This window comes from Entelurus aequoreus, linkage group LG08 (genome assembly GCF_033978785.1).
Source record: "Entelurus aequoreus isolate RoL-2023_Sb linkage group LG08, RoL_Eaeq_v1.1, whole genome shotgun sequence".
NCBI classification, from domain to species: Eukaryota; Metazoa; Chordata; class Actinopteri; order Syngnathiformes; family Syngnathidae; genus Entelurus; species Entelurus aequoreus.
Window position 1 is genome coordinate 6,006,612 of NC_084738.1, and position 20,642 is coordinate 6,027,253.

The 20,642-nt window shown below is 38.7% G+C and overlaps 1 protein-coding gene across 1 annotated transcript; it reads left to right on the forward strand.

Annotated features, from left to right (window-relative positions):
- Window positions 1–113: 113 nt before the first annotated feature.
- On the forward strand, window positions 114–7,952 carry pigf (phosphatidylinositol glycan anchor biosynthesis, class F). Its single transcript, XM_062054819.1, has 5 exons — window positions 114–950; window positions 3,149–3,240; window positions 3,347–3,463; window positions 3,532–3,640; window positions 6,639–7,952. The coding sequence occupies exons 1-5, from the start codon at window positions 723–725 to the stop codon at window positions 6,750–6,752; spliced, it is 660 nt and encodes a 219-aa protein (XP_061910803.1). The 5' UTR covers window positions 114–722; the 3' UTR covers window positions 6,753–7,952.
- Window positions 7,953–20,642: the final 12,690 nt, after the last annotated feature.

Sequence of the window (20,642 nt, forward strand, 5' to 3'; positions counted from 1 at the left end):
TAAAAGCAGCTGCTTCCGGTATCAGTTTGCCGTTTGAAATAATCGGCAAAACATAATAATGTATTACTTTTACTGTTAAAAATAATAAATACGTGTATTTGGTAGTTGTATATGTATTTATGTTTTCTTTGTTTTTTTTTTACATGGAACTTTAATTGTGAAATTAAAAAGGAAGTTTGCCCGACTCCATGTTGACGGAAGTCAAGGGAAACCGTCAATGGACGCTGCGCTTCTCTGCTCATTCCTTCTTTGTTTTTTTCATTAGTAAATCTTAATTTAACTTTTTGGTACTTTTGTATTGTTTCATCTCATCTGCTCATCGGATGGGACAATGTGACCAGGCTCTAGTGTTTGATTGGCTGACAAATCCGTCACTCAGCCCTCGGCGATAAAAGCAGCTGCTTCCGGTTTCAGTTTGACGTTTGAAATAATCGGCAAAACATAATAATGTGTTACTTTTACTGTTAAAAAATAATACATACGTGTATTTGGTAGTTATATATATTTATGTATTTTGTATTTGTTTTTTGACATGGAACTTTAATTGTGAAATTAAAAAGGAAGTTCACCCGACTCCATGTTGACGGAAGTCAGGTGAAACCGTCAATGGACGCTGCACTTCTCTGCTCATTCCTTGTTTGTTTTTTTCATTTGTAAATCTTAATTGAACTTTTTGGTACTTTTTTATTGTTTCCTCTCAATCGACGCTCACGCTGACCGCAATGTGGGACCACGAGATCCGAGCCATGGCGAGCACCCACGCCATCATCGCCGCTTCGGTGTTCGTGGCGACCGTGGTGCCCGCTGCTGTCGTACCGGGGTTCTCGGTGTATGGAACCCACCTTCTGTGGCTCTACTCGGTGTCCGGGGCGGTCACCTCGGTCAGTGTCGCCATCTTCTGGCTGCTCGGCATCTCCCCGCCGACCAAGAAGCACACGTTGGGATACAAGGTCAGGATCTAAGGAGAAATGTGGCTTAAAAGCTTGTGAATCTGTGGGCACCTAACGTTTCGATTCGATTCCTTGGGTGACGATTCGATTCAGAATCGATTCTCGCAATGCATTATATTTGATAATACAGTGTTTCCCATTAACTGCCAAGATACCTGTGGCGGTGGGGGCGTGGCTACGGGCGTGGTCACCATGACATCATCGAGTAATTTGCATAATTTACTACAATGATATGATTTTCTCTAAAAAGGTTTGAAAAATGTATACTTACTAATTAATAATAACAGTTTTGTTTTAAACGTCCATCCATCCATCCATTTTACAATATAATTATAACACTTTATGTACATATTTATATACAAATTTGAACAATAAGTTATTCACTGAAATATATTTATTAATTGTGGTTCTTACAAAAAATATATCTTATAAAAGCTAAAATGTCTCTTAAAGCTCTGCCCCTTTAATTAGTGCATACTAAATCATTTAACTTTAGCCTACTACTACAACCATATTATTTACCAGCAACATAAAGTGAAACAGAGGCAGAGGTGTCCTGCCACAGTCAGTAACAAATAAACAGAAAACAGTAGTGGTCAAATACAAATAAGGCAACAAGAGAAGTATCCTACACTTCCCTTTTGTAAAGTAAATGTGAACAGCCTATATGGGCATCTACATCAACTATATGATTTGCCTGAGAAGCTGGACAGGACAAAAAAAAAAATATATATATATATATATTTTTATTTGTGGCGGACGTAATTCTTTCGTGGTGGGCCGCCACAAATAAATGAATGTGTGGGAAACACTGGTTTACTAGAATACCCTTATGAGCATTACATATATCAAAATAAAGTACCTATTGTACTGTTTACTTGTTGAAATACCCTTTAAAAAGCTCAAATCTACCCAAATGACCACTTTGCTGCTGCCAAAAATAGATTTGAAGGGTATTTCAACAAGTAAACAGTACAGTAGGTACTTCATTTGGATATATGTAATGCTCATAAGGGTATTCTAGTAAACTATGCAGAGATGAGATGTGTCAGTATCAAAATATTACTTGAAATACATTTTTGGCAGCATCAAAATGGTCGTTTGGGTAGTTTTTAGCTTTGTAAAGGATATTTTAACCAGTAAACAGTACAGTAGGTACTTTATTCTGATATATGTAATGCTCATAAGGGTATTCTAGTCAAATATGCGATGTGTAAATATCAAAATATTACGTTGAATCACTTTTTGTCAGGAAATATTACATTTAATGAACATTTTACATAAATGAATACATCCAAACACTTTACAAATATTTATTTTGTGCACAAAGAAATAACAGTTACAATTGCATGTATCTTCCAAACAAGAAAGAGGTTTTATCACATCAACATCGGACTAACAATAGTCCTTTAAATGTCATTAATACAGCAGAAAAGGCAAACTGTCATTTTCCGGACACAATAAAGGCTTAAATAATGTCGAACACGTAGCCTTACAATAAACACGAAGATAAAGTGTTTGTCTTACACGTAGTAATCCGCTGTGGACAGACGAAGCCAAGCAATGCAGGTTTAGCGAGCGGTGCGCGCTCCCGCGAAGGAAATCCATTTTTGGCAGGCAATCACATTTTGGCACAACATCTGCAATGTGGATGTCGCTTCCTAGCGGTCCCACTGACAGACACTTCACAGGAGCCAAACTTAACAACGTTTTAATGCACATATGTTTTTATCAAAGTCTTTTTGGTTCGCAGAACGTGACCTTTCAGTCACGTCTGTATCCTCTCTCCCTCTCTGCTCCCGGCTGCTCACTGTTCAAGACAACAGGTGATTAGATTACCGCGTACCACCTGTGAAATCTAATCACCTGCCAGCTGTGTCTCGCCGTCAGCACATCCGATGGTGCGCCGCCCTCAACACCATCGACAGAGGCGGTGACCTTTGCTCCTGCGGGCACGCTGATCACACTCTCCCTCCACAGGCAAATATAAACAAAACAAAACACCGGCGGAAATCAAACCGGAGTTTTAACCCAGAGAAGGCGGGGTTGGTAAAAAAAATAAAAAATATGGGATGCGCGGACTTCCGGAAATGCATCCTTTCTGATTCCAATGCGTAAAAAGACACAAAAAGTGCGTTGACGCCAACATTGCCTGTTGTTTATTGTTGTTTTTAGCACCGGTTCTGTTCTTTGTGCAGCTGTCAAGGTTGTTCCGTTCCTGTTTGTACTTCTTCCTGTCCTGCTTGTTCTTCCACACAGTCGTGGTTCTCTACGGCGCCCCGCTGATCGAGTGAGTGTCCCGCTTTGTGCAGGAATAGACACACCGCCTGCACTCCCAACACTTTCTTTCCCAACATTTGTCACCGCATGAACGCAAACTTTGTCTACCTTCCCAGGTCGGCGGTGGAGACCTTCTCTCTGGCCGTGCTGCTGTCCTCCCTCACCACCCTGAGGTGTCTCTGCGTCCTCGGACCAAACGTCCAGGCCTGGATCCGAGTGTTCAGTCGCCACGGGTGAGCCCTCAAAAGCATCCCTTTTGTTGAACTTGTGGGTTGAAACCGGTCCTGCTTTGTGCCTCCAGCGCCATGTCCGTGTGGGACACCTGTCTCCAGATCACTGTGGCCCTTACGGTGGTGGGAGCTTGGGTGGGAGCTTTCCCGATTCCTCTGGACTGGGACAGGCCTTGGCAGGTCAGTCTGCAACTAGAGCTGGGTACCGAATTCAGTACTTTTTTAGGCACTGACCGAATTCCGTCTGTGCTCCCGGGTATCGATTAACACAACATCAAACGTGCCATATTTCGTTACCTTAGTTACGGTTGCAGACTCGTCACATTTGGTCGCAAACTAAACACGGGCTCAGGTAAACAATCACTCAAACGGCACTCAGGGTGGACTCGGCCGAACTCCTTCTAAGGAATGTGGCCATTTGTAACACCAACAAAGCAAGTATGCTTGGTGGAAAATTCTCAAACTTAAACATACTTGCCAACTAGGGATGGGCGATACCACACTTTTAGGATTCGATACGATACCGATACTTTTTCTTGCATTTTCATCGATACCGATACCGATACCATTAATTTCTTATTGGCAATTTTTGTCTGTCAAAAATATTATTACTATTGTTTAGAGATGTCGGCCGATATATACGTTAAAATGTAATATCGGAAATTATCGGTATCGTTTTTTTTATTATCGGTATCGGGTTTTTTTTTGGTGGTTTTTTTTATTAAATCAACATAAAAAACACAAGATACACTTACAATTAGTGCACCAAGCCAAAAAACCTCCCTTCCCCATTTACACTCATTCACACAAAAGGGTTGTTTCTTTCTGTTATTAATATTCTGCTTCCTACATTATATATCAATATATATCAATACAGTCTGCAAGGGATACAGTCCGTAAGCACACATGATTGTGCGTGCTGCTGCTCCACTAATAGTACTAACCTTTAACACTTCATTTTACTCATTTTCATTCATTACTAGTTTCTATGTAACTGTTTTTATAGTGTTGTACTTTCTTTTTTATTCAAGAAAATGTTTTTAATTTATTTATCTTATTTTACTAATTTTTAAAAAAAGTACCTTATCTTCACCATACCTGGTTGTCCAAATTAGGCATAATAATGTGTTAATTCCACGACTGCATATATCGGTTGATATCGGTATCGGTTGATATCGGTATCGGTAATTAAAGAGTTGGACAATATCGGAATATCGGATATCGGCAAAAAGCCATTATCGGACATCCCTACTATTGTTATCATTTAAGACAAATCACAAGACAAATACAGACCATTTATACCACGTTCATTATGGTCAATATATAATAAAAGTAAAATTAAAATAAATAACATAAATATGAAAAATAAATTAAATATAAACAAAAATATACACATTTTCACTTTTCTTATTCCTCAAAAAAAAAGTCTTGGTAGAAAAAGCTTAAAAAAACATTTATTCATAACAATGTTATGTTTCAAACCTCTTTGTGGAAGTAAACTTATAACACTCCTCTGAAGCAAAGTCAATCATTTCCTTACCACAATAAACTAGGATTTCCTTGTCCTATAAACCTGCAAACGAAAGACAGTTCCCTGAGAAAATGAACTTGGAAAAATGATCTACACAAATGTGTGACACCATCACACCTTTAGTGTACTCCAGATATGTCGTCACACTTGACTGAAGTCTCAGATTGCTGTTCAGGAAAAGTGACAACGCTGTCGGCTGGCTGTGTGTGTGTGTGTGTGTGTGTGTGTGTGTGTGTGTGTGTGTGTGTGTGTGTGTGTGTGTGTTGCACGTTGACCACGCAATAAGTTACTCACTGAAATATATTTATTAATTGTGGTTCTTACAAAAAATATATCTTACAAAATATAAAAGCTAAAATGTCTCTTAAAGCTCTGCCCCTTTAATTAGTTCATACTGAATAATTTAACTTTAGCCTACTACTACAAGCATATTATTTACCAGCAACATAAAGTGAAACAGAGGCAGAGGTGTCCTGCCACAGTCAGTAACAAATAAACAGAAAACAGTAGTGGTCAAATACAAATAAGGCAACAAGAGAAGTATCCTACACTTCTCTTTTGTAAAGTAAATGTGAACAGCCTATATGGGCATCTACATCAACTATATGATTTGCCTGAGAAGCTGGACAGGACAAAAAATAAATAAATAAATAAATAAATGTTTAAATTTTTTTTAATTGTGGCGGACGTAATTCACAAATAAATGAATGTGTGGGAAACACTGCGCTCGGCATTACATTTCTTGAAACCAGCAAACTTACACTAAAAACTAGTTTATTGTTGTTAATGGAAAGGCAACAAAGCAAGCGCTTGTTACTCTCGGGGTCTCCTAGCCGCTCAGGCTAATCATATGGTCTAAAAATGCATTTTTCCATCGACAACATCCCATCATCGCGCCAAGTGCGTGCTCTTTCAGTCAATTAGTGCGCATATATACAGCCCGGCCCAAAAAAATTTAATTGTAATTTTGAAGAATTAATCTAAATGTGCATGAACTATTTCTGTTCAAAATTGTTAGAAATGTTAAATGTTTAAATATTAACTGTCAGTTTACTGTACTGTGCCAACTGTACTACTATATGAGTACGTGTTTTGTATTGTTTCATTGAAAATAAAACAGCAAAGTCCATTTGGCTGTCATCTGTTTTAATTATGAGACACAATTGTGTCAAAGTCATGATTTGTTTTTTCATGCTTGAATTAGGAAATGATGACTTTAAAAAAGTAGTTTTCTACTTGTGAGTGTTGATGACACAGCTTTGCAACAGTTGATATTCTAGTTTCAAGCATGTTTTACTCAATATAGCTCATCAAATGTCAGCAACAAGCTGTAATATCTTACTGACATCATTTAGGACCAAAACCCTTAAAAGAAGTAAAACACTCTAACATAAAATCTGCTTAGTGAGAAGAATGATCTTATCAGACAGAAAATAAGCAAATATCACCCTTATTTGAGATATTTCATCTTACTTAGATTTCACTTTTTCACGATATGGGCATCTACATCTACTATATGATTTGCCCGAGAAGCTGGGCAGGACATTATTAAAAAAAAAAAAAAAAAAAAAAAAAAAAAAGATTTCACTTTTTGCAGTGTGCTGGTAACTGAGTATACAATACTTTTTTTTGTACTGTTTTGTTTAGGTTTGGCCAGTTTCCTGCAGCCTGGGCGCCATATTTGGCTACCTGTCGGGTCTGGTGGTGGCGCCGGCGTGGATCCACTTCCACCGCAAGCAGCTCACCTACAAGTGTAAATAGATGTGCACTCCTGGTATTTATTTGGAACATTTAAAGACTGAACAAAAGGGCGACACTGGGTCTCCAATGTTTTTTTTACAGAAAACAGAAGGATTATGGGGGTCACTTTGACACATTAAACATGATAAAACAATGTTGCGTCATATATGCTGAGCTGTCTCATGTTAGCTTTGGCACTTGGGTTTTTCCATACGCCTCACTTTTGGTATATTTTGTCTCGGTTATCAACACAGCCAAACATTGCACGTGACAAACAAGCCAGTCTGTTAGGGCTGGACCCCCAGGGTGCAGAGGCACAGGCGACGTGCAGGAAGTGTCTTAAATCATACTCGCACAGAGAAAATCCACACGTCGCAAAAGGCGGACACAAATAAAGACCGGGAAAATTGTAATTGGGATAAGGTAAACATCTGTTCAGTATTTTAACATAAAAGTGTTTGATTGTGAGGCATTAAAAGCCAAATTTATTTGGCTTTTAATGCCTCGGGTTCCTCGACCCAATTTTTCCACTCAAATATGAACACTGAATTAATAATCCCACGCTTGATTTGAATCGTATTCAAAAATGATATCTAACTGCCAGGTTCAAACACTGATGACAGCTATTAAACAAGACAAGAAGCAAGGAATTAAACAGAGACAGAATCAAATTTGTTGTTACTCAGCCACAAACGCTGGCTGAGTAACAACAATATAAACATTACACAAGGGTTCATTCATTATTTTTTTGAAATACAAAAGTAAACACATTTTTATGCATATGTAAATGTATTCAGTAATAAACATTCACTTTCTTCGTGGATCTAAACTTTACCACTGCCGGTATTTTTTTCTATATTTTTATTGTAATATTTTCAGAATGTGTTTCCAGCCAAAGTAAGACAAAGAAAATAATCTGATTTTTTCTTTATTTTTTTACTTTGAATGCCATGATTTTAATAGTCCGGCCCGCGTGTGCACAGATTTTCCTCCATGCGGCCCCTGAGCTAAAATGACTTTGACACCTTTGCTCTACATCACAAGTGTCAAACTCAAGGCCCGGGGGCCAGTTCTTCTACATCATTTTATGTGGCCCGCCAAAGCATGGAAAAAAATCGTCTTTCAATAAAATACTTGGTTGTTTTTTTTGGTCATTTTTACTCTTTTTAATTTTGACAGAAAAAAAAAAGCATATTTAAAACTTTAATCTTATCTGATCATGCCAATTATATTATTATATACTGAATTGCAAAACTATTTTTGTGAGATAAAAACAAATAGTTAAATATCTGCTTGTTACCTTTATTTATGTTTAAGTTATACATAAAAAAATATATAATAATCAAATGCATTTCGATGAATCATGATTAATCACAGGTTATTACCTGCATGCATAATATTAATTAATTTGTAAAAAAGCGGCCCTCTGAAAGCAGCCATTACTGCAAAAAGTCAGTGTTCAAAAACAAGAAAAAAAAATACAAAAATTTGGGGTATTTTATTTGAACTAAGCAAAATGATCTGCCAATAGAACAAGAAAATTTGGCTTTCCAAAACAAGTCAAATTAGCTAACTTCAATGAACCCAAAAATACCTTAAAATAAGTATATTCTCACTAATAACAAGTGTACTACTATATGAGTACCGTATTTTCCGCACTATAAGGCGCACCGGATTATAAGGCGCACCTTCAATGAATGGCCTTGTTTTAAAACTTTGTTCATATATAAGGCGCAGCGCATTATAAGGTGCATAGAATAGACGCTACAGTAGAGGCTGGGGTTACGTTGTGCATCCCGTAGTTGCGAGACCTGTTGTGGCTCAATATTGGTCCATATATAAGGCGCACCGGATTATAAGGTGCACTGTCAGCTTTTGAGAAAATTGGAGGTGCGCCTTATAGTGCGGAAAATACGGTACGTATTTTCTATTGTTTCATTGGAAATAAAACAGCAGAGTCCATTTGGCTGTCATCTGTTTTAATTATGAGACATACTTTTTTTTACATGCTTGAAACAAGAAATTATTACTTTAAAAAAGTACAAACCCCGTTTCCATATGAGTTGGGAAATGGTGTTAGATGTAAATATAAACAGAATACAATGATTTGCAAATCCTTTTCAAGCCATATTCAGTTGAATATGCTACAAAGACAACATATTTCATGTTCAAACTCATAAACATTTTTTTTGTGCAAATAATCATTAACTTTATAATTTGATGGCAGCAACACGTGACAAAGAAGTTGAGAAAGGTGGCAATAAATACTGATAAAGTTGAGGAATGCTCATCCAACACTTATTTGGAACATCCCACAGGTGAACAGGCTAATTGGGAACAGGTGGGTGCCATGATTGGGTATACAAGTAGATTCCATGAAATGCTCAGTCATTCACAAACAAGGATGGGGCGAGGGTCACCACTTTGTCAACAAATGCCTGAGCAAATTGTTGAACAGTTTAAGAACAACCTTTCTCAAGCAGCTATTGCAAGGAATTTAGGGATTTCACCATCTACGCTCCGTAATATCATCAAAGAGAATGTGGAGAAATCACTGCAGGTAAGCAGCTAAGCCCGTGACCTTCCATCCCTCAGGCGGTACTGCATCAACAAGCCACATCAGTGTGTAAAGGATATCACCACATGGGCTCAGGAACACTTCAGAAACTCACTGTCAGTAACTACAGTTGGTCGCTACATCTGTAAGTGCAAGTTAAAACTCTCCTATGCAAGGTGAAAACCGTTTATCAACAACACCCAGAAACGCCGTCGGCTTCGCTGGGCCTGAGCTCATCTAAGATGGACTGATACAAAGTGGAAAAGTGTTCTGTGGTCTGACGAGTCCACATTTCAAATTGTTTTTGGAAACTGTGGATGTCGTGTCCTCCGGACCAAAGAGGAAAAGAACCATCCGGATTGTTCTAGGTGCAAAGTGTAAAAGGCAGCATGTGTGATGGTATGGGGGTGTATTAGTGGCCAAGACATGGGTAACTTACACATCTGTGAAGGCACCATTAATGCTGAAAGGTACATACAGCTTTTGGAGCAACATATGTTGTTATCATGGACGCCCCTGCTTATTTCAGCAAGACAATGCCAAGCCACGTGTTACAACAGCGTGGCTTCTTAGTAAAAGAGTGCAGGTACTAGACTGGCCTGCCTGTAGTCCAGACATTGAAAATGTGTGGCACCTGCAATGTGAGAAGGGAGACCCCCGGACTGTTGAACAACTTAAGCTGTACATCAAGCAAGAATGGGAAAGAATTCCACTTCAAAAATGTGTCTCCTCACTTCCCAAACCAAAACTGAGTGTTGTTAAAAGGAAAGGCCATGTAACACAGTGGTGAACATGCCCTTTCCCAACTACTTTGGCACGTGTTGCAGCCACGAAATTCTAAGTTATTTGCAAAAAAAAAAATAAAGTTGATGAGTTTGAACATGAAATATGTTGTCTTTGTAGCATATTCAACTGAATATGGCTTGGAAAGGATTTGCAAATCATTGTATTCTGTTTATATTTACATCTAACACCATTTCCCAACTCATATGGAAACGGGGTTTGTAACATAAAATCTGCTTAGTGAGAAGAATTATCTTATCAGACAGAAAATAAGCAAATATCAGCTTTATTTGACATATTTCATCTTACTTAGATGTCAGTGTTTGCAGTGTGCAATGTGGCCCTCAATGACAATGACTGGTCTACATGAATAAAACATGACTTGGTGAGTTGTGCCAGCTTATTCTCGCTAGGGGGCGCCTTTGCACCATAGTCGGGCCAGAAACCCCCACAGAACGGGAGAAATGGACGCCAAAGACCAGCACCTGAGGATAAGTTGATTGGCAACACTAAATTGGCCCTAGTGTGTGAGTATAGATGGTGACTTGTCCTACCGCCCGAGCTCAGCTGGGATAGGCTCCAGCACACACCCCACCCCGAAAGGGACAAGCGGTAGAAAATGGATGGATGATTGGGTGCTTGCTGACCGTGTAGCTACTTGAAGGTGCAATACGTAACATGACGCAGTCTACTTTCCTGCACCTGATGAATACTCTTCCTTTTTAACCCACCATTCATCACCCCCATGCACTTCACTTCCCCCCCACATCCCCGGGAGCCACCATATTGATTACCTTTCATTTCAAGATCATTCATTTCCGAGCGCTTTTTCAGGCCGCCCGAGACCCTCGTTAGTCAGACCAGAGCACAGAAGGAAGCATTTTAGACCCGGGCTCGGCTGTTGCCGCGTGAAAGGAGGATTCAAAATACATCCATCTTCTTCCGCTTATCCGAGGTCAGGTCGCGGGGGCAGCAGCCTAAGCAGGGAAACCCAGACTTCCCTCTCCCACAGCCACTTGGTCCAGCTCCTCCCGGGGGATCCCGAGGCGTTCCCAGGCCAGCCGGGAGACATAGTGTTAGAATAATTGTAAGTTATCACAAAAAACTTTGTGTTGAAATGAGTTCCAGGCAAAAGGACAGAGGCTGTCTTTGAAACGTACCAAGAAGAAGGCTTGTAAAACTCCACTGGGACTTCAAAGCGGAGAGATGACAGGATCTGCCCAATTTCCAGACAAACTCTTTTTGAATTATTTTATGGAACTCTTTTTTAACTATTTTACGACCTCTCCATTTGAACTGTTCGGTAACCAAAGGCAACGCTGTTTACGACCCACTTCCCTCTGGAAGCAGCTGTGGTCAGGTGGGGGGAGAATGTCAAGACCTGACTTCCCTCTCCCCCAGCCACTTGGTCCAGCTCCTCCCGGGGGATCCCGAGGCGTTCCCAGGCCAGCCGGGAGACATAGTGTTAGAATAATTGTAAGTTATCACAAAAAACTTTGTGTTGAAATGAGTTCCAGGCAAAAGGACAGAGGCTGTCTTTGAAACGTACCAAGAAGAAGGCTTGTAAAACTCCACTGGGACTTCAAAGCGGAGAGATGACAGGATCTGCCCAATTTCCAGACAAACTCTTTTTGAATTATTTTATGGAACTCTTTTTTAACTATTTTACGACCTCTCCATTTGAACTGTTCGGTAACCAAAGGCAACGCTGTTTACGACCCACTTCCCTCTGGAAGCAGCTGTGGTCAGGTGGGGGGAGAATGTCAAGACCTGACTTCCCTCTCCCCCAGCCACTTGGTCCAGCTCCTCCCGGGGGATCCCGAGGCGTTCCCAGGCCAGCCGGGAGACATAGTGTTACAATAATTGTAAGTTATCACAAAAAACTTTGTGTTGAAATGAGTTCCAGGCAAAAGGACAGGGGCTGTCTTTGAAATGTACCAAGAAGAAGGCTTGTAAAACTCCACTGGGACTTCAAAGCGGAGAGATGACAGGATCTGCCCAATTTCCAGACAAACTCTTTTTGAACTATTTTACGACCTCTTTTTGAACTGTTCGGTAACCAAAGGCAACGCTGTTTACGACCCACTTCCCTCTGGAAGCAGCTGTGGTCATGTGGGGGGAGAAAGTGAAATAAAGGAGGAGAGTGCAATCTTTGGGCAGAGCTTGCTGGAGATTGTAGAAAGATACAATGTCCGGGCGACTCTCCTCAATATATTGAGTCCAAATTGAATTCTGTCTCTGTTTAATTCTTTGCCTCTTGTCTTGTTTAATAGATGTCATCAATCAATCAATCAATGTTTATTTATATAGCCCTCAGCGTTTGAACCTGACACATAGTCTTCCCAACGTGTCCTGGGTCTTCCCCGTGGCCTCCTACCGGTCGGACGTGCCCTAGGGAGGCGTTCAGGTGGCATCCTGACCAGATGCCTGAACCACCTCATCTGGCTCCTCTCCATGTGGAGGAGCACCAGCTTTACTTTGAGCTCCTCCCCGGATGGCAGAGCTTCAAAATGTCGGCAGCAAATTGGCAAACCTCGGCCGACGTCGCCATTATCCTCGCTCGCCATCCGCTTGCGTTCTCCCCACCCGTGACTCATCACTTCGGCGAGGGCCGGAGCACCGGGGAGTCTCTCGGGGCCCGCGGCCGACACCTCACCTTTGAGCCTCCTGCACAGGGGGGTGTTAGTGGCAGATGATGATTCATAGCACCAGAGGGGTGTTACATTATTTTACGGTAAAGGTGTCATGGGTGATTAATTCGCGGACACGAGGCGCCCGGCGTGGCGGCGCCTCAATCTGCTCGTACTCGTCGGCACGTCAAAGCTTCACAAATGGCTTCCCTCATTCAATCCGGGGGGGATTTTATTTATTCATCATTTGTTCCCGGGTGGAGACGACACACCTCGCTTCTTGCCTGCTCAAGTGGGCTTTGAGGAGACACCGTTCTGTTTTATTGCTCTTCCTTACAATACGTGCGGAGCAATAACATCGCCTAGTGCAGGCGTTCCTCGGCACAATTTTACCACTCAAATATGAACACTGAATTAGTATTCCCACGCTTGATTTTAATCGTATTCAAAAATGATATCTAACCCAGTGTTTTTCAACCTTTTCTGAGGCAAGACTTTTTTTTTTCGAGGCACACCAACAGCAGAAAACATTAAAAAATGAAACTCAGCAGCCGATATTGACAATAAAAAGTCGTTGTTGCAATTGTTGGATATGACTTTAAACCAAGGGCAGCACGGTGGAACAGGGGTTAGTGCATGTGCCTCACAATACCTGGGTTCAATCCCGGGCTCGGGATCTTTCTGTGTGGAGTTTGCATGTTCTCCCCGTGACTGCGTGGGTTCCCTCCGGGTACTCCGGCTTCCTCCCACCTCCAAAGACATGCACCTGGGGATAGGCCCCTCCCACCTCCAAAGACATGCACCTGGGGATAGGCCCCTCCCACCTCCAAAGACATGCACCTGGGGATAGGCCCCTCCCACCTCCAAAGACATGCACCTGGGGATAGGCCCCTCCCACCTCCAAAGACATGCACCTGGGGATAGGCCCCTCCCACCTCCAAAGACATGCACCTGGGGATAGGTTGATTGCAGTGACGTGCGGTGAGGTTCATGGCTGGTGAGGCACTGACTGCATTGCAGTCAGATTTACAAACATATGAACCCTAAAGAGTATCTTATTCACCATTTGATTGGCAGCAGTTAACGGGTTATGTTTAAAAGCTCATACCAGCTTGGCACTCAGCATCAAGGGTTGGAATTGGGGGTTAAATCACCAAAAATTATTCCCGGGCGTGGCGCCGCTACTGCCCACTGCTCCCCTCACCTTCCAGAGGGTGAGCAAGGGGATGGGTCAAATGCAGAGGACAAATTTCACCACACCTAGTGTGTGTGTGACAATCATTGGTACTTTAACTTAACTTTAAACATACAAACTGTAGCACACAAAAAAGCACATTTAATTAAAAAAACATTATGATCTTACCTTTACTTATAAATGAAGTCCATGCGCCACTCCTTCTGAACAAAAGCATCGATAACTTGTTTATAGAAGTCTTCCTTATCTTTCTTCAGTTTTAAAAGTCTCTCTGTCTCGATGGAGATCTTCTTTTAATTATTACCTCCTGCTTCCATTGAAAGTCCAGTTTAGAAAACTGTTTTATTTTAGATATGTAATCCTCCATGTTAAAAGTCCAGGCGAGAGGAAAAAATAAACGATCACTGCTAACTGTTGCTGCTTGTTGTCACTTCTTCTGCAGCCGAGTAGTCGCAAAAATGATCCCTGGGATCACTAGCGCCCTCTACCACCAGGAGGCGGGATTACTGCGAGCCTCAGCCAGTGCGTCTTCGCAGCCGTTTTATGATTGCTCAGCACAAGAAATAGGTTCCACACATACAGTTGTTGACAAAATACACTGTACATTATATACCTCAGCTGACTCAACTATGGAAATGTATAATATAATTCATATAGCAATACGGTGTCACTGCACGGCAGGCCAGCAGTTAGCCGAGTCATTGCGCAATCCATGGTGAGGCTCAACTGGCTGGTGACTCACGGCAAGTCTCTTCTCTGTATTTGAACGGCAAATGGGAAAATTCAGCGATTTTGAATCAAAATAATCTAAAACTGGTGAAGTTAAATGGAAAATAACGTTGTAGTATAATCACTGGATACATATAACAATTTAATTAATTTTTTTCTTTTTACATTTTTTTTCTTTCCATGATGGCACGTGAGGCATATATATGTATATATATATATATATATATATATATATATATATATATATATATATATATATATATATATATATATATACATACACATATGTGTATATATATATATACATATATGTGTATATATACATATATATACATATATATATATATATATATACACATATATGTATATATATATATATATATATATATATATATACATATATATATACACATATATGTATATATATATATATATATATATACACATATATATATATATACACATACATATATAATATATATATATACATATATATGTATATATATACACATATATGTATATATTTACATATATATGTATATATATATACATATATGTGTATATATGTGTATATATATATACACATATGTATATATATATATATATTTATATATATATATATATATATATATAGTGTATATATATATATATGTGTGTGTATACAGTACATATACAGTCACGATCAAAAGTTTACGTACACTTGTAAAGAACATCATGTCATGGCTGTCTGTTTCCAATCATTTCTACAACTCTTATGTTGTTGTGATGTAGTGATTGGAGCACATACTTGTTGCTCAAAAACTACCTTCATGAAGTTTGCTTCTTTTATGAATTTATTATGGCTCTACTGGAAATGTGAGGGTCAAAAGTATTCATACAGCAATGTTAATATTTGCTTACATGTCCCTTGGCAAGTTGACCTGCAATAAGGAGCTTTTGGTAGCCATCCACAAGCTTCTGCTTGACCACTTGACCACAAAATTGGTGCAGTTCAGCTAAATGTGTTAATTCTCTGACATGGACTTGTTTCTTCAGCATTGTCCACACGTTTAAGTCAGGACTTTGGGAAGGCCATTCTAAAACCTTCATTCTAACCTGATTTAGCCATTCCTTTACCACTTTTGAGGTGTGTTTGGGGTCATTGTCCTGTTGGAACACCCAACAAGACCCAACCTCCGGGCTGATGATTTTAGCTTGTCCTGAACAATTTGGAGCTAATCCTCCTTTTGTATCGTCCCATTTAAAGCAGCAGTTCCATTGGCAGCAAAACAGGCCCAGAGCATAATACTACCACCACCATGCTGGACGGTAGGAATTGGTGTTCCTGGGATTAAAGGCCTCACCTTTTCTCCTCCAAACATATTGCTGGGTATTGTGGCCAAACAGCTGCATTTTTGTTTCATCTGACCATGGAACTTTCCTCCAGAAGGTCTTATCTTGGGCCATGTGATGTCATGGACAAATAAAATATCTGTACAGTCCTGTTACAAAAGTCTTTTTAAATATTTGTTTAATAAAAAGAAAAGTTGATGTTGAATCAAATGAGCTACATTTCATATATTTGCTCATTCTATGCTGAGTCTTGTTCCTCCAATGAGTGGAATGAGGAGCCTTAGTTACCCGACCTTTTGAGTAGTTCAATATGTTTTTTAGCTTGAAACGCTCACAACAAGCAAATAGCTTTCAGACTTCTTTGATCTCCCGCTGACTCGATTTGTAGATAGACCCTCCGTCATCATCATCATCATCCATCTTGCATCACGACGGCCCACTTGAGCACCCCCCCTCGCTAACAATGGCCGCCTTTGTTGTGGCTCGACAGGAGAGCCGTGCGACAACATGTTTAGTGCGACACTCCAACTGTTATGAGGAGATGAGAGAAGATGGCCCAGACTTCTCAGGAGACAAACAGGAAGTGTCTTCCTCGCCCTAAAAAGGTGTCATTTGTTTGGAGTGAGGCCTCAATTGAACATATGAACATAAACGTATGATAGCCGTGTTAAACCATTTGCAAAAGCCACTACTTGTGATTATTATATGTTTTAGATGGATATGATATGACAAGCAGATATGTTTATTTTCAATAACCGGAAAATATGGTTGGTACATCAGATCATATTCAAATGTGCAATTGCATGTGCAACATTTTTCTGTCAAAATTGAAAGAACCAATACTGCCATTTTAGCCAGGAAGTGCCTTTTTATTAGTCTGAATCAGGCGTTTAACAAGCATTAAAAATAGCTAAATGAACTTAAACGAAGCAGCTAATAGTGATGTGCGATACCACTGATTTTGTTTATGATCCGATGCCAAGTAAAATTCAGGCTGGTATCGGCAATCATGATCCAATACCGATACTTTGTGCACATATACTTAACCTGTCTGCTAAAATTGTAAAAGTTCTGCATTTTAAAATCATAACATATCTAAAAAAAACAGTAAAAATGTGAAAAAAATGGAAAAAAAATCGGAATGTGATGAGAAAAAGCTGAATTTTTTAAACTAATATACTTAGTCACCTATAACACAAAGTTTTGTCTTTAAATATATATATATATATATATATATATATATATATATATATACATACATATATATATATATACATACATATATATATACATATGTATATATACATATATATACCTTGAAGTACCTTGAAGGTAGAAAAGCGCTATACAAGTATAACCCATTTATCATTTATTTATCATTTATATGTATGTATATATATATATATATATATATACACATATATATATATATGTATGTATATGTATATATATATATATATATACATACATATATACTGTATATACACACATATATATATATATATATACACACACATATATACATATATATACACATACACATATACATACACACATATATATATATATATACACATATATATATATATATATACACACACATATATATATATATACACACACATATATATATATATATACACACATATATATATATATATATATATATATATATATATATATATATATATATATATATATATATATATATATATATACACACATATATATATACATATACAGATATATATACACACATTTGCATTTTATTTTTTTATAGAAAATTTAAAAATTTCCCCCCCATACTTTCCTTTTCAGTATGCGGCTTTTTGAGACACCCCTTATCTAAAATATTAGAAGCCGTCAAAATAAAAATAACATATCTAAAATATAAACAAAGTTTACAATAAAAAATTGTAATAAACAGTGTTAAATATGTAACTGAATATTCATATTTTCATAAAGGCAGAGTTTTTGGCACACTAGGTTATGCAGTTACACAGTCATAATATTATTATTATTATTATTAATATTATGATATGGTTTCATTGGTGGGAAAAGTTTTGACACTCCAGAGCTAAAGTATCACAAGCATTGATATTTTGATTTGAGAATTAATATTAGAGCATAAAGATCTGGTAAGGGAAGTATTGATATTTAAGTATGGATCCCAACATCAGCAGCGGCTCATTTTTGTTGGTAAAGAAGATGAGAGATTATCATCACACTTCAACATCTCTAACATGTAATGCTGAGGATATAAATGCTCTTTTTTCTAGTTTGTAAGCAAAGTTTTGAAGATCGTCGGGCTGCTTGTCGCACGCCGTTAGGTCTCTTTTTACAAAAAATAAAAAAATTAAAAAAATTAGGCAACACAAAGAGCAACTTCCTATAAGCAAGCGGAAATGATTCTGACCATGTCCTGGGGAACTCAAACATAATATACCATTTTTACATTCATTACTTACTTAAGGACTACTACAGGTTAGAAGGTAGACGTCGTTCACACATTCAGTCACGTGGGCTAAAACGCAATTCTGAAGTGAAACCCAGTTCAGTTAAGTTGGAGACCCCCATATAGATGTCAAACTGGTTTTCATGGAGGGCCACATGGCAGTTATGGCTGCCATCAGAGGGACACTTGTAACTAGGGATGTCCGATAATGGCTTTTTGCCGATATCCAATATTCCGATATTGTCCAACTCTTTAATTACCGATACCGATATTGATATCAACCGATATATGCAGTCGTGGAATTAACACATTATTATGCCTAATTTGGACAACCAGGTATGGTGAAGATAAGGTACTTTTTAAAAAAAATAATAAAATAAGATAACTAAATTAAAAACATTTTCTTGAATAAAACAGAAAGTAAAACAATATAAAAACAGTTACATAGAAACTAGTAATGAATGAAAATGAGTAAAATTAACTTGTTAAAGGTTAGTACTATTAGTGGAGCAGCAGCACGCACAATCATGTGTGCTTACGGACTGTATCCCTTGCAGACTGTATTGATATATATTGATATATAATGTAGGAAGCAGAATATTGATAACAGAAAGAAATGGGGGGAGGGAGGTTTTTTGGGTTGGTGCACTAATTGTAAGTGTATCTTGTGTTTTTTATGTTGATTTAATAAAAAAACAAAAACAAAAAAAAAAACGATACAGATAATTAAAAAAAACGATACCGATAATTTCCAATATTACATTTTAACGCATTTATCGGCCGATAATATCGGCAGGCCGATATTATCGGACGTCCCTGCTTGTAACAGCAGATAATGTATGAATTTGCCTCTGGATTTCATTATTAATTATATATATATTTTTAAAGAAGATTGTCGATTTTCAGTAAAAACTTTACATTTGCAAAATTTTACTGGAAAGTGTTTTTTTTTTTTTATACATTTGAGGGTCAGTACCACTGTTTTTTTGGGGGGGGGGCAATGTTCCCTGCACACTGTGGCTACACCAGCAGCACACCTGTCCCAAACCTGACTAAATAACAACTTCAATCTCCATCCATTTTCTACCGCTTGTCCCTTACGGGGTCGCTGGAGCCTATCTCAGCTGCATTCTGGCGGAAGGCGGGGTACACCCTGGACAAGTCCCCACCTCATCGCAGGGCCAACACAGATAGACAGACAACATTCTCTTATTATTATAATCAAATGACAGCATTTGTAATAGAAGTGTTTAGGCCCACTTACAATGACAATAACAACAAATATAGTTTTTCATGAAGTGTGTACTTGTATTGTTTGTCTGGGTGGAGGTCCTGCTTTGGAAATAATTTGTACCCCTTTCAGACATTGCATTTAGTTCCCATTAAAACATCCACATGTTGCACAATGAGATGTAAGCAGGGGATCGATCATGTGTACATTCCTGCAACTTCCTGTTTGTAAAAAATATCTTTTTATTAGTATTTATTTAATATACTAACAGCATTTCATGATTAATATTTATAAATTAAGATTCCTAATAAATGACACTAGAATAAGCACACATTTGGTTAGTAAATCATAGGGTAACCACCTGGTATTACACTTTATGTGTGGTGTTGGAGTTGCCCGACTTTTTGTGTGTCTGTAAACGCATCACTGGCTAAGTGCCATATGTGCATGTGTTGGCGCAAGTGAGAAAGAGCGAGCGGGTGCTGTTGATATAACAAAGTTGCTTTTGGTCTGGTTTGTACTGCAGAAAAATGACCAGTTTTGCTAGATATCATTTTTTTTACTAATGTTTTGGTGATGTGTTTATGGCCGACAATAAAGAGTTTTGCTCAGTAAAGTGATGGATGGAATTCATGTCCTCAAAGCGTCTCGACAGCCGTTACAATATTTGAACAGGTGCAAGCCTGGCTCAGGGAGGAGGACGCCCTGCCATGCAGAGCCCCCAGCAGGGATTGTACCAACTCGTCCTTTCAACAAATTCTCAACCATGATGACGAAAACTGTTTTCTCTGTCGTGTCCGTGTGTCGAAACTTTTTATGCGCTTTTGTTTTTTATTTGATTTTGTGCGTGGCATAGATTTGCCGTGCGCAGAGGACGCTTGAGCAGTGCGTAATTGCTTAGAGGGAACGTTGGGGGTGGGGGGGGGGGTTAATGGAGAAAGCTGGCAGCTTAGTTGCCAGATTTTTTGTGTTAAATTGACATTGGTTTTTACAACAGTA